Source organism: Hordeum vulgare, chromosome 3H (genome assembly GCF_904849725.1).
Source record: "Hordeum vulgare subsp. vulgare chromosome 3H, MorexV3_pseudomolecules_assembly, whole genome shotgun sequence".
In the NCBI taxonomy this organism is placed as follows: domain Eukaryota; kingdom Viridiplantae; phylum Streptophyta; class Magnoliopsida; order Poales; family Poaceae; genus Hordeum; species Hordeum vulgare.
In genome coordinates, this window is record NC_058520.1 from 614,243,906 (window position 1) to 614,266,362 (window position 22,457).

Genomic DNA, 22,457 nt, shown 5'->3' on the forward strand with positions numbered 1-22,457 from the left:
CTGCTGTACGGTCTACGAGGGTACGTAGATCACTCATCCCCTCTCGTAGATGGACATCACCATGATAGGTCTTCGTGCGCGTAGGAAGTTTTTTGTTTCCCATGCGACGTTCCCCAAAAGTGGTATCAGAGCTAGGGTCATGCGTAGATGTCTTCTCGAGTAGAACACAAAAGTTTTTGTGGGTGGTGATGTGCGTTTTGCTGCCCTCCTTAGTCTTTTCTTGATTCCGCGGTATTGTTGGATTGAAGCGGCTTGGACCGACATTACTCGTACGCTTACGAGAGACTGGTTTCATCGTTACGAGTAACCCCCTTTGCTCAAAGATGACTGGCAAGTGTCAGTTTCTCCAACTTTAGTTGAATCGGAATTGACCGAGGAGGTCCTTGGATAAGGTTAAATAGCAACTCATATATCTCCGTTGTGGTGTTTGCGTAAGTAAGATGCGATCCTACTAGATACCCTTGGTCACCACGTAAAACATGCAACAACAAAATTAGAGGACGTCTAACTTGTTTTTGCAGGGTATGATTGTGATGTGATATGGCCAACGATGTGATGTGATATATTGGATGTATGAGATGATCATGTTTTAATAGAAATATCGACTTGCACGTCGATGGTACGGCAACCGGCAGGAGCCATAGGGTTGTCTTTATACTAACGTGTGTGCTTGCAGATGCGTTTACTATTTTGCTAGGACGTAGCTTTAGTAGTAATAGCATGAGTAGCACGACAACCCCGATGGCGACACGTTGATGGAGATCATGTTGATGGAGATCATGGTGTGATGCCGGTGACAAGAAGATCGTGCCGGTGCTTTGGTGCTGGAGATCAAGAAGCACGTGATGATGGCCATATCATGTCACTTATGAATTGCATGTGATGTTAATCCTTTTATGCGCTTTATTTTGCTTAGAACGACGGTAGCATTATGAGGTGATCTCTCACTAAAATTTCAAGACAAAATTGTGTTCTCCCCGACTGTGCACCGTTGCTACAGTTCGTCGTTTCGAGACACCATGTGATGATCGGGTGTGATAGACTCAACGTTCACATACAACGGGTGCAAAACAGTTGCGCACGCGGAACACTCGGGTTAAGCTTGACGAGCCTAGCATGTGCAGACATGGCCTCGGAACACATGAGACCGAAAGGTCGAGCATCAATCGTATAGTTGATATGATTAGCATAGAGATGCTTACCACTAAAACTATTCTCGACTCACGTGATGATCGGACTTGAGATAGTGGATTTGGATCATGTACCACTCAAATGACTAGAGAGATGTACTTTTTGAGTGGGAGTTCTTAAGTAATATGATTAATTGAACTAATTGTCATGAACATAGTCTAATGGTCTTTGCGAATTACGATGTAGCTTGCGCTATAGCTCTACTGTTTTTATATGTTCCTAGAGAAAATTTAGTTGAAAGTTGATAGTAGCAAACTTTGAAGAGGATTGTCCTCGTTGCTGCGCAGAAGGCTTATGTCCTTAATGCACCACTTGGTGTGCTGCACCTCGAGCATCGTCTGTGGATGCTGTGAACATCCGACATACACGTTTCTGATGACTACACGATAGTTCAGTGCAAAATACTTAATGGCTTAGAAGCAAGGCACCGAAGACGTTTTGAAACGTCACGGAACATAAGTGATGTTCGAAAGAGATGAAATTGTGATTTCATGCTCGTGCCCTTGTTGAGAGGTACGAGACCTTCGACAAGATTCTTTGTCCACAAAGTAAAGGAGAAAAGCTCAATCGTTAAGCGTGTGCTCAGATTGTCTGAGTACGACAATCACTTGAATCAAGTGGGAGTTAATCTTCCAGATGAGATAGTGATGGTTCTCCAAAGTCACTGCCACCAAGCTGTGAGAGCTTCGTGATGAACTATAACATATCAAGGATAGATACAATGATCCTTGAGCGATTCGCGATGTTTGACACTGCGAAAGTAGAAATCAAGAAGGAGCATCAATAGTTGATGGTTTGTAAAACCACTAAGTTTCAAGAAAGGCAAGGGCTAGAAGGGATACTTCGTGAAACGGCAAAACAATTGCTGCACTAATGAAGAGACCCAAGATTAAACCCAAACCCGAGACTAAGTGCTTCTGTAATGAGGGGAACAGTCACTGAGGCGGAGCAACTCTAGATACTTGGTAGATAAGAAGGCTGGCAAAAGTCGAAAGAAGTATATTTGATATACATGATGTTGATGTGTACTTTACTAGTACTCCTAGTAGCATGAGGGTATTGGATACCGGTTCGGTTGCTAAGTGATTAGTAACACGAAATGAAAGCTACGGCATAAATGGAGACTAGCTAAAGGCGAGGTGACGATACGTGTTGGAAGTGTTTCCAAGGTTGATATGATCAAACGTCGCACGCTCCCTCTACCATCGGGATTGGTGTTAAACCTAAATAATTGTTATTTGGTGCTTGCGTTAAGCATGAACATGATTGGATCGTGTTTATTGCAATACGATTATTCATTTAAAGAGAATAATGGTTACTCTATTTTCTTGAATAATCACCTTCAATGGTTTATTGAATCTCGATCGTAGTGTTACACATGTTCATAATATTGGTGCCAAAAAGATACGAGTTAATGATGATAGTACCACTTACTTGTGGCACTGGCGCTTGAGTCATGTTAGTATAAATTGCATGAAGAGGCTCCATGCTGATGGATCTTTGTACTCACATGATTTCAAATCACTAGTGACATGCAAACCATACCACATGAGCAAGACCTTGTTTTCATTGAGATGAAATAAGATATTAACTTGTTGGAAGTGATACATTTTGATGTATGCAGTCCAATGGGTACTGAGGCACGCAGTGGATATCATTATGTTCTTACTTCACTGACGATTTGAGTAGATATAGGAGTATTTACTTAATGAATCACAAGTCTGAAATGTTGAAAAGTTCAAATCCGTTTCAGAGTGAAGTTCGTCGTAACAAGAGGATAAACTGTCTACGATATGATCATAGAAATGAATACCTGAGTTACGAATTTTGGTACGCAGTTAAGACAATGTGGAAATTGTTTCGCAGTTCATGCCACCTGGAACATCATAGTGTGATGATGTGTCTGAACGTCATAGCCACGCACTATTTGGTATGGTGCATACTATGATGTCTCTTATCGAAATACCACTATCGTTTATGGGTTATGCATTAGACACCGCACTCACTTTAAATAGGGCACCGCGTATTTCCGTTGAGATGACACAGTATAGATTGAGGTTTAGAGAAATCTAAACTGTCGTTTCTTGAAAGTTTGGGGCTTCGACACTTATGTGAAAAAGTTTCAGTCTGATAAGCTCGAACTCAAAGCGGATAAATGCATCTTCATAGGATATCCAAAACAGTTGGGTACATCTCCTATCTCAGATCCGAAAGCAAAGTGTTTGTTTCTAGAAACGGATCCTTTCTCGAGGAAAGGTTTCTCTCGAAAGAATTGAGTGGGAGGGTAGTAGAACTTGATGAGGTTATTGAACCATCACTTCAACCAGTGTGTAGCAGTGCGCAGGAAGTTGTTCCTGTGGCGCCTACACCAATTGAAGTGGAAGCTGATGATGGTGATCATCAAGCATCGGATCAAGTTACTACAAGCCTCGTAGGTTGACAAGGTCGCATACTACTACAGAGTGGTACGGTAACCCTGTCTTGGAGGTCATGTTGTTGAGCAACAGTGAACCTACGAGTTATGGAGAAAGCAATGGTGGGCCCAGATTCCGACAAATGGCTGGAAGCCATGAAATCCGAGAGAGGATCCATGTATGAAAACAAAGTGTAGACTTTGAAAGAACTACTTGATGGTCATAAGACTATTGAGTAAAGATGGATCTTTAAAAGAAGACAGACGATGATGGTGATAAGTCACTATTAAGAAAAGCTCGACTTGTCGCAAAGATGTTTTCGACAAGATCAAACAGTTGACTATGATGGGACTTTCTCACTCCTAGCGATGCTAAAGGTCTGTTAGAATTATGTTAGTTGTTGATGCATTATTTATGAAATATTGCACGTAGGATGTCAAAACATTGTTTTCTCGACGGTTTCCTTGAGCAAACATTGTATGTGATACAACCAGAAGGTTTTGTCGATCCTAAAGATACTAGCAAGTATGCAAGCTCCAGTGATCCTTCAATGGACTGGTGCAAGCATCTCGGAGTTGGAATATACACTTTGATGAGATGATCAAAGATTTTTGGTTTGTACAAGGTTTATGAGAAACTTGTATTTCCAAAGAAGTGAGTGGGAGCACTATAGAATTTCTGATAAGTATATGTGGTTGACATATTGTGGATCAGAAGTAATGTAGAATTTCTGTAAAACATACAAGGTTGTTTGAAAGGAGTTTTCAAAGGAATACCTGGATTGAGCTACTTGAACGTTGAGTTGTACCTTGACAAGTTGTACCTTGACAAAAACATGGAGATAGATCGAAAGCGCTTAATGGAAGTTTCAACAAGATGCATGCCTTGACAAGTTTTTGAAGGAGTTCAAAATAGATCAGCAAAGGAGTTCTTGGTTGCGTTGTGAGGTGTGAATTTGAGTAAGACTCAAAACCCGACCCCGGCAGAATAAAGAGAATAGACGAAGGTCATCTTCTATGCCTTAGCCGTAGAATCTAAAGTATGCCATGCTGTGTACCGCACCTGATGTGTGCCTTGACTCAAAGTATGTTAAGAGGTACAGAGAGTGATCCATGATTGAATCACTAGCAGCGGTCAAAATTTATCCTTAGTAACTAATGGACTAAGGAATTTTTCTCGATTATGGAGGTGCTTAAGGAGTTCGTCGTAAAGGGTTACGTCGATGCAAGCTTTGACACTAATCCGAATAACTATGAGTAGTGAAACAGATTCGTATAGTAGAGTAGATATTTGGAGTATTTCCGAATAGCACATAGTAGCAGCATCTATAAGATGACATAAAGATTTGTAAAGAACACACGGATCTGAAAGTTTCAGAACCGTTGACTAAAACCTCTCTCAAGAGCAGGACGTGATCAGACTCCATAACTATATGGGTGTTGGATTCGTTGGAATCACATGGTCATGTGAACTAGATTATTGACTCTAGTGCAAGTGGGAGACTGTTGGAAATATGCCCTAGAGGAAATAATAAATTAGTTATTATTATATTTCTTAGTTCATGATAATTGTTTATTATCCATGCTATAATTGTATTGATTGGAAACACAGTGCATGTGTGGATACATAGACAAAACACTGTCCCTAGTAATCCTCTAGTTGACTAGCTCGTTGATCAAAGATGGCCAAGGTTTCTTGGCCATAGGCAATTGTTGTTACTTGATAACGGGATCACATCATTAGGAGAATCATGTGATGGACTAGACCCAAACTAATAGACGTAGCATGTTGATCGTGTCATTTTGTTGCTACTGTTTTCTGCGTGTCAAGTATTTATTCCTATGACCATGAGATCATATAACTCACTGACACCGGAGGAATGCTTTGTGTGTATCAAACGTCGCAACGTAACTGGGTGACTATAAAGATGCTCTACAGGTATCTCCGAAGGTGTTAGTTGAGTTAGTATGGATCAAGACTGGGATTTGTCACTCCGTGTGACGGAGAGGTATCTCGGGGCCCGCTCGGTAATACAACATCACACACAAGCCTTGCAAGCAATGTAACTTAGTGTAAGTTGCGGGATCTTGTATTACGGAACGAGTAAAGAGACTTGCCGGTAAACGAGATTGAAATAGGTATGCGGATACTGACGATCGAATCTCGGGCAAGTAACATACCGAAGGACAAAGGGAATGACATACGGGATTATACGAATCCTTGGCACTGAGGTTCAAACGATAAGATCTTCGTAGAATATGTAGGATCCAATATGGGCATCCAGGTCCCGCTATTGGATATTGACCGAGGAGTCTCTCGGGTCATGTCTACATAGTTCTCGAACCCGCAGGGTCTGCACACTTAAGGTTCGACGTTGTTTTATGCGTATTTGAGTTATATGGTTGGTTACCGAATGTTATTCGGAGTCCCGGATGAGATCACGGACGTCACGAGGGTTTCCGGAATGGTCCGGAAACGAAGATTGATATATAGGATGACCTCATTTGATTACCGGAAGGTTTTCGGAGTTACCGGGAATGTACCGGCAATGACGAATGGGTTCCGGGAGTTCACCGGGGGGGCAACCCACCCCGGGGAAGCCCATAGGCATTGGGGGAGCCACACCAGCCCTTAGTGGGCTGGTGGGACAGCCCACAAGTGCCCTATGCTCCAAGGAGAAGAAAATCAAGAGAGAAAGAAAAAAAAAGGAGGAGGTGGGAAGGAAGGGGGACTCCCTCCCACCAAACCTAGTCCAACTCGGTTTGGGGGGGGAGAGTCCTCCCCCTTGGACTCGGCCGACCCCCTTGGGGCTCCTTGAGCCCCAAGGCAAGGCCCCCTCCCTACCACCTATATATACGGAGGTTTTAGGGCTGATTTGAGACGACTTTTCCACGGCAGCCCGACCACATACCTCCACGGTTTTTCCTCTAGATCGCGTTTCTGCGGAGCTCGGGCGGAGCCCTGCTGAGACAAGGTCATCACCAACCTCCGGAGCGCCGTCACGCTGCCGGAGAACTCTTCTACCTCTCCGTCTCTCTTGCTGGATGAAGAAGGCCGAGATCATCGTCGAGTTGTACGTGTGCTGAACGCGGAGGTGCCGTCCGTTCGGTACTAGATCGTGGGACTGATCGCGGGATTGTTCGCGGGGCGGATCGAGGGACGTGAGGACGTTCCACTACATCAACCGCGTTCTCTAACGCTTCTGATGTACGGTCTACGAGGGTACGTAGATCACTCATCCCCTCTCGTAGATGGACATCACCATGATAGGTCTTCGTGCGCGTAGGAAATTTTTTGTTTCCCATGCGACGTTCCCCAACAGAGTCATACTCGTGGCGATTCCGATCTAGTGCCGAACTACGACACCTCCGCGTTCAACACACGTGCAGCCCGGTGACGTCTCCCGCACCTTGATCCAGCAAGGAGGAGGGAGAGGTTGGGGAAGAACTCCAGCAACACAACGGCGTGGTGTCGATGGAGAGATGAGGTCTCCCGGCAGGGCTTCGCCAAGCACCGGCAGAGAGGAGGAGGGAGAGGAGCGGGGCTGCGCCGAGAGAGAGGAAAAACCGTGTGTCTCAATGGCCAAAAGTGCCCGATATGTATAGGGGGAGGGGAGAGGGGGTGCCACCCCTAGGGTTCCCACCCTAGGGGGTGCGGCAGCCCTCCCAGATGGGTGGTGCGGCGTCCAGAGGGGGGAGGAGGGGGTGGCGCACCATCTGGTGGGCCTTAGGCCCACCTGGCATAGGGTTTGCCCCCCCTTTTCTCTCCCTTGCGCTATGGGCTGAGTGGGGAGGCGCACCAGCCCACCTAGGGGCTGGTTCCCACCCCCACTTGGCCCACCTTACCTCCCGGGGTCGTTGCCCCCCTTCGGTGGTCCCCCAGGGCCACCTCCGGTGGTCCCGGTGGTCCCGGTACGTTACCGGTGATGCCTGAAACACTTCCGGTATCCGAAACCATCCGTCCTATATATCAATCTTTACCTCCGGACCATTCCGGAGCTCCTCGTGGTGTCCGCGATCTCATCCGGGACTCCGAACAACTTTCGGTAACCTCGTATAATAATTCCCTATGACCCTAGCGTCATCGAACCTTAAGTGTGTAGACCCTACGGGTTCGAAAGACAGGCAGACATGACCGAGACACCTCTCTGGCCAATAACCATCAGCGGGGTCTGGATACCGATGGTGGCTCCCACTTGCTCCACGATGATCTCATCGGATGAACCACGATGTCAAGGATTCAATCAATCCCGTATACGATTCCCTTTGTCTGTCGATATAGAACTTGCCCGAGATTCGATCGTCGGTATACCTATACCTTGTTCAATCTCGTTACCGGTAAGTCTCTTTACTCGTTCTGTAGCACGTGATCGTATGACCAACTCCTTAGTCATAAAGAGCTCATGATGATGTTCTACCGAGTGGGTCCAGAGATACCTCTCCGTCACACGGAGTGACAAATCCTGATCTGGATTCGTACCAACTCAACAGACACTTTCGGAGGTACCCATAGTGCACCTTTATAGTCACCCAGTTACGTTGTGACGTTTGATACACCCAAAGCACTCCTACGGTATCCGGGAGTTGCACAATCTCACGGTCGAAGGAAAAGATACTTGACATTAGAAAAGCATTAGCATACGAACAATACGATCTAGTGCTAGGCTTAGGATTGGGTCTTGTCCATCACATCATTCTCCCAATGATGTGATCCCGTTATCAATGACATCTAATGCCCATGATCAGGAAACCATGATCATCTATTGACTAACGAGCTAGCCAACTAGAGGCTTGCTAGGGACACATTGTGATCTATTTATTCACACATGTATTACTGTTTCCTGTTAATACAATTATAGCATGAACAATAGACGATTATCATGAACAAGGAAATAAGATAATAACCATTTTATTATTGCCTCTAGGGCATATTTCCAAAACTTTCTATGCAGTCTGGATATCCCACCAGGCATACTGAAGCTGCTTGAGAGAATTCAAAGGCAATGTCTATAGAGAAGAAATGGGAATGATCATGCACCCTCTCTTGCTGCCTGGCCTCTGGTGTGCAGGCCTAAAAATAAAGGGGGGCTAGGATTATGAACCTAGCAGTCCAGAATGAAGCACTCCTGCTCAAGCATGTTGATAAATTCGTCAATCATGTTGATATCCCTTGGTTTCACTTCATTTGGAACACCTACCATCATGACACAGTACCTCAGGGAACTGCCCTTTGTGGTTCTTTTTGGTGGAAGGATATCTGTAAACAGCTTGATAAATTCAGATCAGTTACATATGTTCTGCCGAACAAGGGTGACTCCTTCCTGTTTTGGTCTAACTCCTGGTTGATTGGAAACTCCATTATGCCACTGGCTGCCAGATTCCCAAGACTGTTTTATTTTGTGACTGATCCTTTCTGCATAGCTCAAGAGGTCTTTACAGCCTTTTATGATGACAGCATGCTCTCCATGTTCCACTTACCACTGTCTGCTCAAGCTTACCAGGACCTGCTTTCGGTCCAATCTTTGCTTCAAGACCTGGATCTTGATCATCAGGCCTCTGACAGATGGGTATGGGGAAAGGATGCTAAGGCCTACACAGCCAAGAGTTACTATGCTCACATTCACAGCAGTATTACACCAAATCCTTTACTCAACTTGATCTGGAGAAGTTGTTGTACCATGAAGATTAAGATGTTTGCCTGGATGCTCATCATGGACAGGCTTAATACTCAAGACATGCTTGAACGGCGTCACTGCAATGTTTCCGACTCCAATCTATGTGTTCTATGTCACGCTCGAGTCAAGGAAGACAGGGATCACTTATTCTTCACCCGTCTCTTCAGTACCAGGGTCTGAAATTATCTGCAGATAACATGGCAGGGTCCATCCATGTGGAGTGCTACTGTTGCTGCTAAAAGGGACTTCCATAACCCCTTCTTTGCTGAGGTGGTCTTCACTACATGTTGTAACATCTGGACTATCAGAAATGCAAAGGTCTTCAACCAGGAGCAGCCAAAGTTCAGAAAATGGAGATCTGGCTTCATTCATGACATTTTCCTGTTAGCTCATAGAATTAAGGCTAGTTTCAGGGATGATCTCCTTAAATGGGTTTCCTTTTTGCCTCCTTGAGGTTTGTAGTCTTTGCTCCCCTTCCCCTTTGTACATTCTAATTTCCTCTTGTACATATTGCTCTCATATATGGGAATAAAGGAAAAAGGCTGTGGGGGTTTTTCCCTACAGTAGCCGGTCAAAAAAAATAAAAAATAAAAATAACATGTATAAATAAGGCTAGCGACATAATGTTGACTATTCCTAGATTATGTTCTTATATGTTTACATTGAGTATGATTGAATATATTTTTGGTAAATAACACATACAGCAAATATCATGTACAACGGTACTAGTAAGGCGTTGGGTTGAATCTTGATGAGGGGTAGCTGGAAAGAATCAAAGCAGAACCATGCCAACCAAGATTATGAGGTGTCCGTTCACTTATTGGGTTCAATTTGTACACACCATATAAAACGTATACTATGATGATCTCGCTTGTTTATTTTGAAAGTCAATGATCTTGGAAATATATTAACATTCATATCTCTGGACGTAACTCTGCCATTTGCGCCAATTGACGCAACAGGTCATTACGTATCATTAAAGCTAGGATCGCTCCCTCGTGTTTGACAACCCCAACTATATTTCCCCATGTCGCTTCCACTTGATCGAAATCGTGAATTAATTGACCTGGATGCATGTATGCTGGATATATTCATTCTAGTACGTACCGCTGCTCCAAATAGAGGGCATGATCTGCAACAACACAGGTTGCCTCTTGAGAAGATAATCCACATATGCTCGGAAGGTCGTTGTGTGGCTAGCGTATCGTGTGTAGTGGACATTTCTTTACTATTATATGCATCCATGAAACGAAGTTTTTCCTGAGCAGGCCCTCACGTGGCATCCATGGTGACACAAAATCTTGGTTGCATTTTCAAACCGATGAGGTCTTCACTTGTTTTTTAGGACCCCGTGAGGTCTCCGGTAATTTTGTACGAACAGGTGAGGTCTCCGCTTACTGATTGGCTTCAATTTTACCTAGATTAAATATGTCGATAATTAACCACCTAAAATGCATATTAGTATGATCTCACTTTGTTATTTTTGAAGGCCATAATCTTGAAAATAGATTACCATACACTTCTTCTAGAGTAACTCCGTCAGTTTCGTCAATTGGCGCAACAAGTCATCTAGTATCACTAAAAATAGGATCTCCCCGGCCCATCATGTTTGGCAACCCTGACTCCCTTTTTTCCAATGTCTCTTGCACTTGAGATAAATCGTTAATTAATTTAATTGGATGCATACATGACAGGTATATTCAATATCGTATGTAATACTGTTTCAAATAGAGGGCATGATTTTCTGCTACACAGGCTGCCTCTTGAGAAGCTAATCAAATGTCGTTCTATGGCGTATTGTGTGTGTGTGTGTGTTTGTGACCAGAATCCCTCCTCCTTTCACTCTTGTATCGTTCCGAGCTTTGATTGTTTTTGTATTTGTCTCATGCATTTGTTTGTATTTGAGATTGTTATTCCGGTTGTATCCAGGCTTTGCTATGGATGGGTCTCTAGTGTAGTAGGAACGAGAAAAGAACAAACACAATATAACATACTCCCTCCTTTCCGGTTTATAGGGTCATCTCTAAATTTTCAGATTTCCATTATATTAGGCTCATTTTGAGTCTAAGTGAGTTAAAGTGCTTTGAGTCTCACGTCATATTTAATTCATAGAGTTTAGAGAAAGGAGATGAGTGGCTATGCATGCATCGTTTTCTATATCGATCATGCAAGTCCAATGAAAGGAAGGAGGCTACATTTATTGCCTTGGAAATTGCATATGTAAGAAATATTTCATTGGCTAGTTTAAACTAGTGTCTTCCACTCACAATTCACCTTGATAGATGAGATTTCAGATTTGAGCCATATATTCAAATAAAGGGCACGAATTGCTGCTACACAGGCTGACTCTTGAGAAGCTAATCAAATGTCGTTCTATGGCGTATTGTGTGTAATAGGCACCGCTTTGCTTTTCTATGCATCCATGGATCAATGCTTTTCCTACAGCAGGGCCTAACGCAGCGTTCACGGTGACATAGCATGTTGGTGACTTTTTTCAAATTATTGGGGTATGTACTTGTTTTTTATGACCTAGTGCGGTCTTGGCTTATTTTTTATGAACTGGTGATCAGGTCTACGTTTACTAGTTGGCTTCAAGGTTTAAATCGGGCAAGTGGATATTCTTTCTTCCACACCTACCGTGCGCCAGACCAAATCAGCTGCCGGGGAAGTTAATAATCCACGGTGCCACAATAGGTTGGTTACTTTTTTCAAACAGGTGAAATCATCGCTTATTTATTTTTTCGAACTGATGAGGTCTCGGCTTCCTAAGTGGCTTGAATTTTTCGACCAGGCACATGTATTGGAATTTGCCCAGTATGTACAAGTGGATATTCTTGTTTTCCTATTGAAAAGAGTATAATAACAGAGAGTCTTGTTTTCCTATTGAAAAGAGTATAATAACATAGAGACTCAAAGATTACCTATTTAGAGAAGCAACCCATCGAGCTGCTTGTGCACTAGTATAAATACACAACTCACGGTGACAGCAAATCTCATCCATCATTACACACACGCACTTCTTTCCTCCATTTCCTAAGGCAGCATTAGCGATGGCGTACTCACCAAAGCTAGCTGCTACACTGCTCTTAGCTCTCGCGTCTGCCATGGTCGTCACCGCCCAGAATGAGCCCGAAGACATGCTGATCGCCCACAACGAAGTGCGCGCCACCGTCGGCGTGGGGCCGCTGACGTGGGACCCCATAGTGGCGGCGTATGCACAGTCGTACGCGGAGAAGCGCCGCGCCGACTGCCAGTTAATACCATCTCCGGAGGTCCGCCCATACGGAGAGAACCTTTTTCGGGGTGGGACCGAATGGAATGCAGTGGACGCAGTGTTTTACTGGGCGTCCGGGAAGCAGTACTACGATCACGCCACCAACACTTGCTCGGCACCTACGGGTGAGTCGTGCGATCGATACCTGGAGTTGGTGTGGAGGGACACGAAGTCCATAGGCTGCGGCGCTGTCCCCTGTGACGGCAACGTTGGCGTGTTTGTCATCTGCTGCTACAGCCCGCCGCACATGGTCGGGCAGATTCCATACTAGGCTACGTACCAAGTATGCATGCATGCACGTAGCAACGTATTACACAAATAAATAATTAAGGGATACTCCTAGGGCTGGTCATTAATTATCGGGTACCGATATGTGTGTGTGTGACCAGAATCCCTCCTCCCTTCACTCTTGTATCGTTCCGGCATTTGATTGTTTTTTTATTAGTCTCATGCATTTGTTTGTATTTGAGATTGTTATTCCGGTTGTATCCAGGCTGTGCTATGGATGGCTCTCTAGTGTAGTAGGAACGAGAAAAGCCCTTAAGTTCAAGCATCAATTTGAACAATTAAAATTGGCATCCTCGTAAATTAAATATCTAGATGGATCTCAAGGGAGAGATATCCATGCTACGATTGACAACTAGAACTTCATTGCTAAAAGATGTTTCGTCCATTTTCAGTTTATACAATTAGCAAAGAGTTACTCGCAAGCAGTGCTCCTATTAGCACCTAAAAAGTAAAGTAAAAACAATTAATAAGAAGGTCATCTTACCAAGCCTCATGAGTTCACATGGATCTCCAAAGAGTGACCCTTCTATTGATAGGTTACACATGCCCTCAAAATGACTGCCAAGAACCATTTTCATATGCAATGCCTCATCCCGTGCCTCATCCCGTGAAACCTCCGGCATACAACAAGACCCATCGATATAATAACACATAGAATCCTGTTGCATAAATAAACAACTAAAGCATACTGCTAGGTCTCGGCTGGCCAAGAACTCATTTCATTCTGGGTAGACTGATGTCACCAACATGTGTGTGTGTGTGTGTGTGTGTGTGTGTGTGTGTGTATGTGTGTGTGTGCGTGCGCGTATGTGTATGTGTGTGTGAGAGAGTGAGAGAGAGAAAGAGTGTGTGTGTGTGTGTGTGTGTGTGTGTGTGTGTGAAATCCCTCCTTAATTTCATTTTTCTATCGTTCCTAGCTTTGATTGGTTTTCTATATGTGTTGTAATTTCTGATGACACAACACTTGTATTGGATCCATCTATTGTCATCATTTCTTGGCTTCGTTGTGGATCGGTTTATTGATTAGTTGGTAGACCAATATAGTAGTTGAAAGATTCGGAAAGTCCTATTGGAGCCCTAGCATACTCGAGCTCTTTGCTTAAAAAAATCAAAAAGTAATGTTTTGAAATTTCAAAACAACTACTTTTGGAATGCCTTGATGGAAGGATCCTCATAGAACAAACCTTGTGTCGTCACCACCATATTCTTCACACGTACCTCCCATTGTATGATACACCTATCAAAATTAATATCCATGCCATGTTGCTTCCGGAATACCTTCATCCTCATGGTTCCATTTTCTAGATAAAGGACATTTCATTCAATTGATATATCAAAGTGATACAACCGCGTCGAAAGAATGACTGGCCTCGACACACCAAGTTGCACACATCCAACAAGTCCAACAAACATAGAAATAAGCATCGATTTACTGAAAAGATAAATAAATCCAACCTATGGTGCGGCAATTCCTATCCAGATATTACACCGCCATTCATGGAAAGAGAAAACATTCCTAGCTGTATATTCCAGGCATGCCGACGCCAGCATAAAAAGGTCTTTGTCCTATGGACTGTCCAAGATAGACCAAGTACGGAACAATCGCGTATATGCATGAATAACCTGCACAGGAGATGAAACATATTTATTATTAAAAACCACATCATTTCAGGTAAGCCATAGTGCCCAGCATCAGGCAGCCGCCCCACAAGAATATGTGCATCAAATTGTTGATCAATACCCCAAAAACAATTGTCAAACATGTTACATACTCAACGTGGGCGTATAGATTTGAAACTACTTTCTATGGCTAGACTGCACAAGAGAATTTATACTGAAAAGTAAGTGTTTAATCGATGCATCACGCAAAAGACACATGTCTTGCCACCTTGCCCATTACATCATGCCAGATTATCTCTATTCAAGATGACCCGTATGTGAAAACATGCATGTAAAATCTTCAATCGTAGAGGAATTTTGAGCTTTCACAATTTCTTGTTGTTGAACGAAACATCACAATGAACCATATTCTATTTTATATACCTTCTTCAATTTTACTAGTGCTTTCATCCCTAGAGAAACTTACAGTATGCTTCCTTTTCAGCTCTATTCTGCTCGCAACATGATTCATTCTTACTTCATTTTTCTTATCCTAAGAAGAAGAATAAATTTGGGAAACTTTATTTGGAGTCATCTGGTTTATCTCTTTTGCTTCTCTCTTTCCATGCTTTTTTCATATTGTACAATTGCTATAGTTGAACACATAAATATTTATTTAGTAAATAACATGTATAAATAAGGCTAGCGACATAACGTTGATGATTCCTAGATTGTCTTCTTATATGTTTACATTGAGTATGTTTGAATATATTTTTTGTAAATAACCCATATAGCAAATATCATGTACAACGGTACTAGTAAGGCGTTGGGTTGAATCTTGATGAGGGGTAGCTGGAAAGAATCAAAGCAGAACCATGCCAACCAAGATTATGAGGTGTCCGTTCACTTATTGGGTTCAATTTGTACACACCATATAAAACGTATACTATGATGATCTCGCTTGTTTATTTTGAAAGTCAATGATCTTGGAAATATATTAACATTCATATCTCTGGACGTAACTCTGCCATTTGCGCCAATTGACGCAACAGGTCATTACGTATCACTAAAGCTAGGATCGCTCCCTCGTGTTTGACGACCCCAACTATATTTCCCCATGTCGCTTCCACTTGATCGAAATCGTGAATTAATTGACCTGGATGCATGTATGCTGGGTATATTCATTGTAGTACATACTGCTGCTTCAAATAAAGGGTATGATCAGGAGGACACGGGTTGCCTCTTGAGAAGATAATCCACATCTGCTCGGAAGGTCGTTGTGTGGCTAGCGTATCGTGTGTAGTGGACATTTCTTTACTATTATATGCATCCATGAAACGAAGTTTTTCCTGAGCAGGCCCTCACGTGGCATCCATGGTGACACAAAATCTTGGTTGCATTTTCAAACCGATGAGGTCTTCACTTGTTTTTTAGGACCCGGTGAGGTCTCCGGTAATTTTGTACGAACAGGTGAGGTCTCCGCTTACTGATTGGCTTCAATTTTACCTAGATTAAATATGTCGATAATTAACCACCTGAAATGCATATTAGTATGATCTCACTTTGTTATTTTTGAAGGCCATAATCTTGAAAATAGATTACCATACACTTCTTCTAGAGTAACTCCGTCAGTTTCGTCAATTGGCGCAACAAGTCATCTAGTATCACTAAAAATAGGATCTCCCCGGCCCATCATGTTTGGCAACCCTGACTCCCTTTTTTCCAATGTCTCTTGCACTTGAGATAAATCGTTAATTAATTTAATTGGATGCATACATGACAGGTATATTCAATCTCGTATGTAATACTGTTTCAAATAGAGGGCATGATTTTCTGCTACACAGGCTGCCTCTTGAGAAGCTAATCAAATGTCGTTCTATGGCGTATTGTGTGTGTGTGTGTTTGTGACCAGAATCCCTCCTCCTTTCACTCTTGTATCGTTCCGAGCTTTGATTGTTTTTGTATTTGTCTCATGCATTTGTTTGTATTTGAGATTGTTATTCCGGTTGTATCCAGGCTTTGCTATGGATGGGTCTCTAGTGTAGTAGGAACGAGAAAAGAACAAACACAATATAACATACTCCCTCCTTTCCGGTTTATAGGGTCATCTCTAAATTTTCAGATTTCCATTATATTAGGCTCATTTTGAGTCTAAGTGAGTTAAAGTGCTTTGAGTCTCACGTCATATTTAATTCATAGAGTTTAGAGAAAGGAGATGAGTGGCTATGCATGCATCGTTTTCTATATCGATCATGCAAGTCCAATGAAAGGAAGGAGGCTACATTTATTGCCTTGGAAATTGCATATGTAAGAAATATTTCATTGGCTAGTTTAAACTAGTGTCTTCCACTCACAATTCACCTTGATAGATGAGATTTCAGATTTGAGCCATATATTCAAATAAAGGGCACGAATTGCTGCTACACAGGCTGACTCTTGAGAAGCTAATCAAATGTCGTTCTATGGCGTATTGTGTGTAATAGGCACCGCTTTGCTTTTCTATGCATCCATGGATCAATGCTTTTCCTACAGCAGGGCCTAACGCAGCGTTCACGGTGACATAGCATGTTGGTGACTTTTTTCAAATTATTGGGGTATGTACTTGTTTTTTATGACCTAGTGCGGTCTTGGCTTATTTTTTATGAACTGGTGATCAGGTCTACGTTTACTAGTTGGCTTCAAGGTTTAAATCGGGCAAGTGGATATTCTTTCTTCCACACCTACCGTGCGCCAGACCAAATCAGCTGCCGGGGAAGTTAATAATCCACGGTGCCACAATAGGTTGGTTACTTTTTTCAAACAGGTGAAATCATCGCTTATTTATTTTTTCGAACTGATGAGGTCTCGGCTTCCTAAGTGGCTTGAATTTTTCGACCAGGCACATGTATTGGAATTTGCCCAGTATGTACAAGTGGATATTCTTGTTTTCCTATTGAAAAGAGTATAATAACAGAGAGTCTTGTTTTCCTATTGAAAAGAGTATAATAACATAGAGACTCAAAGATTACCTATTTAGAGAAGCAACCCATCGAGCTGCTTGTGCACTAGTATAAATACACAACTCACGGTGACAGCAAATCTCATCCATCATTACACACACGCACTTCTTTCCTCCATTTCCTAAGGCAGCATTAGCGATGGCGTACTCACCAAAGCTAGCTGCTACACTGCTCTTAGCTCTCGCGTCTGCCATGGTCGTCACCGCCCAGAATGAGCCCGAAGACATGCTGATCGCCCACAACGAAGTGCGCGCCACCGTCGGCGTGGGGCCGCTGACGTGGGACCCCATAGTGGCGGCGTATGCACAGTCGTACGCGGAGAAGCGCCGCGCCGACTGCCAGTTAATACCATCTCCGGAGGTCCGCCCATACGGAGAGAACCTTTTTCGGGGTGGGACCGAATGGAATGCAGTGGACGCAGTGTTTTACTGGGCGTCCGGGAAGCAGTACTACGACCACGCCACCAACACTTGCTCGGCACCTACGGGTGAGTCGTGCGATCGATACCTGGAGTTGGTGTGGAGGGACACGAAGGCCATAGGCTGTGGCGCTGTCCCCTGTGACGGCAACGTTGGCGTGTTTGTCATCTGCTGCTACAGCCCGCCGCACATGGTCGGGCAGATTCCATACTAGGCTACGTACCAAGTATGCATGCATGCACGTAGCAACGTATTACACAAATAAATAATTAAGGGATACTCCTAGGGCTGGTCATTAATTATCGGGTACCGATATGTGTGTGTGTGACCAGAATCCCTCCTCCCTTCACTCTTGTATCGTTCCGGGCTTTGATTGTTTTTGTATTAGTCTCATGCATTCGTTTGTATTTGAGATTGTTATTCCGGTTGTATCCAGGCTGTGCTATGGATGGGTCTCTAGTGTAGTAGGAACGCGAAAAACCCTTAAGTTCGATCATCATGTTTGTGTTGCTAGAGAACAAAATTTACATTTTACTTATACTTTAAATAATCTTATTTCTGCAATTTATTTTAAAAATAAAATAAGAAACTGTTTCAAGGAAACTAAGAATAGTTTTTAGTGGCGTTGTCGTGATGCTTATTGAAGGTTGTGTAGCAACGATACCTAAATTTTTTCACATGACATGCGCTGATTTATCGCATTAATTTGGATAACATAACAAATAATAATACACTACTTTGTTAATACAGCAAGGTCTTATGAAAAGTCCTAGTTAATCAGAATGTAAGTTAAAGACCGAGTATTTCAAAAAGAGACGGTTACACTATTATAAGTTCTGCTTGGGAGAAGATAATAATTCCGACCCTGAATAGTCCAAAACCTCAAATACCAAAATTACCACAGCCACACGAGTTGTCCTAGTCGTCCTCAACGCCGACCCATATCATCTTCTCCTCCCCTCACAAGAATTACCAGAACCTGCAGATTTCGGAGGAATATATTTTAGTTTCAACATAACAAATCACAAACCAGATACATTATATCTGCATTCTTGCCAATAATGGACATGTATTCTACCATGAAATAGTAATGCATCAAAATTATCTACCGACAACATATTGGAAGCTAGCAAACCGAAACATTTGATTATGTGCATGTTAGCAACTGTGAATACACAAATGATAGCAAATGGACTGATAAGCCAAATCATCCCTACGATAGGATACCCGGCCAGGCATGAGGTAACCATACCATATATTCCAAAAGAAAACGAGAAACTGGTATTGCCTTACCATGCCCTTCAAATGTCAGGATACAAAGTAAAAAAAAAGTGCAACGCCAAGGCTGGCAAGTAGGACATTAAAACAATTTAATATGAATACATTTAATATCATAAGCTGATTAGCAATGGACTCTCAAGAAGTATATATGAATTTATGCATTGAATCTCCATGTCTACCAATGATTTGAATATTAGAATCAGTTTCATCGAACTACATAGAAATTCAAGCTGATTAGATAATATAATGTGCAATTTGAACAATTAAAATTGGCATCCTCGGTAAATTAAATATCTAGATGGATCTCAAGGGAGAGATATCCATGCTACGATTGACAACTAGAACTTCATGGCTAAAAGATGTTTGGTCCATTTTCAGTTTATACAATTAGCAAAGAGGTACTCGCAAGCAGTGCTCCTATTAGCACCTAAAAAGTAAAGTAAAAACAATTAATAAGAAGGTAATCTTACCAAGCCTCATGAGTTCACATGGATCTCCAAAGAGTGACCCTTCTATTGATAGGTTCCACATGCCCTCAAAATGACTGCCAAGAACCATTTTCATATGCAATGCCTCATCCCGTGAAACCTCCGGCATACAACAAGACTCATCGATATAATAACACATAGAATCGTGTTGCATAAATAAACAACTAAAGCATACTGCTAGGTCTCGGCTGGCCAAGAACTCATTTCATTTTGGATAGACTGATGTCACCAACATGTGTGTGTGTGTGTGTGTGTGTGCGCGCGTGCGTGCGCGTATGTGTATGTGTGTGTGAGAGAGTGAGAGAGAGTGTGTGTGTGTGTGTGTGTGTGAAATCCCTCCTTAATTTCATTTTTCTATCGTTCCTAGCTTTGATTGGTTTTCTACATGTGTTGTAATTTCTGATGACACAACACTTGTATTGGATCCATCTATTGTCATCATTTCTTGGCTTCATTGTGGATCGGTTTATTGATTAGTTGGTAGACCAATGTAGTAGTTGAAAGATTCGGAAAGTCCTATTGGAGCCCTAGCATACTCGAGCTCTTTGCTTAAAAAATCAAAAAGTAATGTTTTGAAATTTCAAAACAACTACTTTTGGAATGCCTTGATGGATGGATCCTCATAGAACAAACCTTGTGTCGTCACCACCATATTCTTCACACGTACCTCCGATTGTATGATACACGTATCAAAATTAATATCCATGCCATGTTGCTTCCAGAATAACTTCATCCTCATGGTTCCATTTTCTTGATAAAGGACATTTCATTCAATTGATATATCGAAGTGATACAACCGCGTCGAAAGAATGACCGGCCTCGACACAGCAAGTTGCACACATCCAACAAGTCCAACAAACATAGCAATAAGCATCGATTTATGGAAAAGATAAATAAATCCAACCTATGGTGCGGCAATTCCTATCCGGATATTACACCGCCATTCATGGAAAGAGAAAACATTCCTAGCTGTATATTCCAGGCATGCCGACGCCATCATAAAAAGGTCTTTGTCCTATGGACTTTGAAAGATAGGCCAAGTACGGAGCAATCACGTATATGCATGAATAACCTGCACATGAGATGAAAAATATTTATTGTTAAAAACAACATCATTTCAGGTAAGCCACAGTGCCCAGCATAAGGCAGCCGCCCCACAAGAATATGTGCATGAAATTGTTGATCAATACCCCAAAAACAATTGTCAAACATGTTACATACTCAACGTGGGCGTATAGATTTGAAACTACTTTCTATGGCTAGACTGCACAAGCGAATTTATACTGGAAAGTAAGTGTTTAATCGATGCATCACGCAAAAGACACATGTCTTGCCATCTTGCCCATTACATCATGCCAGATTATCTCTATTCAAGATGACCCCTATGTGAAAACATGCATGGAAAATCTTCAATCTTAGAGGAATTTTGAGCTTTCACAATTTCTTGTTGTCGAACGAAACATCACAATGAACCATATTCTATTTTATATACCTTCTTCAATTTTCCTAGTGCTTTCATCCCTAGAGAAACTTACAGTATGCTTCCTTTTCAGCTCTATTCTGCTCGCAACATGATTTATTCTTACTTCATTTTTCTTATCCTAAGAAGAAGAATAAATTCGGGAAACTTTATTTGGAGTCACCTGGTTTATCTCTTTTGCTTCTCTCTTTCCATGCTTTTTTCATATTTTACAATTGCTATAGTTGAACACATAAATATTTATTTAGTAAATAACATGTATAATAAATGCCTTAAAAAACCACAATGGAGATGTGCGACTCCCACCTCCCACCTCCCACCGCGGCGACCCAATGGCGATCTGGCACTCTAGCCGGCGTATCCTCCCTCCTCGCCGCTCCTCTTCTCACGTGAACGCTCCCGACCCTCCAGTAGTGGGGACGGGGCCTTTAGCCCCGGCCCGTAAGGGGCTTTAGTCCCGGTTCACCAACCGGGACTAAAGGGGCGGGACTAAAGGCCTAACCTTTTCGTCCCGGCCCTGTTACAAGCCGGGACTAAAGGTGCTCCACGTGGGCGTTTCGTAGCACCCCAGGGGCACGCCCTTTAGTCCCGGTTCGTTACAAGGACCGCGACTAAAGATTTCAGATTTTGCCTATTTTTGGTTTTTTTTGAATGAAATTATTTTAGGGTTTTAGGGTTTTAGGGTTTAGGTGTTCGGGAGATTAACGTGATGCCTCGTTTGGTGTTCGGGAATTAGTTTTCATATAATTTAAATAGAAATAATTATGCATATATATAAGATTAACTTATCTTACAAGTGAGCATATATATACAATTATATGGAGATCTGAATTATCGGGACTAGAGTCCATCTATTCGTTTACATGGACGAACATCAGTAATGGCCCCTAGCTACACTAAATCGTCCTTTGTCATCTATAGCTTCCGTCCTCAGAAAGGTCGCAAGCTCCTCTGCAACAGCAATCGCGCGTTGCTCTGGTAGGACCTTCGTCGTCATGGCCGTGTGCTATATAAGAAGAGGAGATGAGTATGAATATCAATCATGATAACAAAGAATGACGGGTAAAAATAGAGGTGTGAATGTTCATTGCTTACGTCGAATCTGTGATCCTTGTGCTCACAGGTAAACGTGCGAATGGTCTGGCAAACATAGTATCCGCATAGATGCGTTCCCCGTGGCTGCTGGTCGCACTTTATGAGAATAGAATATATATAATCAAAATAATAATCTAGCATCATAAATGTATTGAAAATTAATAGAAGTATATCATACTACTACTTACCTGAGCCGCTCTAAAGGTCAGCTTCTCATGAAAGTTACCGGGAGTCACGCACTTGAACCGCTTCCAA

At 42.5% G+C, this 22,457-nt stretch overlaps 2 protein-coding genes across 2 annotated transcripts; both read left to right on the top strand.

The window, feature by feature from the left end:
• Positions 1-12,254: 12,254 nt before the first annotated feature.
• LOC123441153 (pathogenesis-related protein 1-like) lies at positions 12,255-13,017 on the top strand. The gene has a single exon (XM_045117658.1). It carries the CDS (start codon positions 12,330-12,332, stop codon positions 12,822-12,824), a length of 495 nt encoding a protein of 164 aa, XP_044973593.1. The 5' UTR covers positions 12,255-12,329; the 3' UTR covers positions 12,825-13,017.
• A 4,486-nt stretch (positions 13,018-17,503) lies between these two features.
• LOC123441154 (pathogenesis-related protein 1-like) lies at positions 17,504-18,289 on the top strand. Its single transcript, XM_045117659.1, has one exon. It carries the CDS (start codon positions 17,578-17,580, stop codon positions 18,070-18,072), a length of 495 nt encoding a protein of 164 aa, XP_044973594.1. The 5' UTR covers positions 17,504-17,577; the 3' UTR covers positions 18,073-18,289.
• The last annotated feature ends 4,168 nt before the right edge of the window (positions 18,290-22,457 follow it).

What these genes read in the sequence shown, in the direction of transcription:
- LOC123441153 (XM_045117658.1), top strand. Translation starts at nt 12,330, where the DNA reads ATGGCGTACTCACCAAAGCTAGCTGCTACACTGCTCTTAGCTCTCGCG.
- LOC123441154 (XM_045117659.1), top strand. Translation starts at nt 17,578, where the DNA reads ATGGCGTACTCACCAAAGCTAGCTGCTACACTGCTCTTAGCTCTCGCG.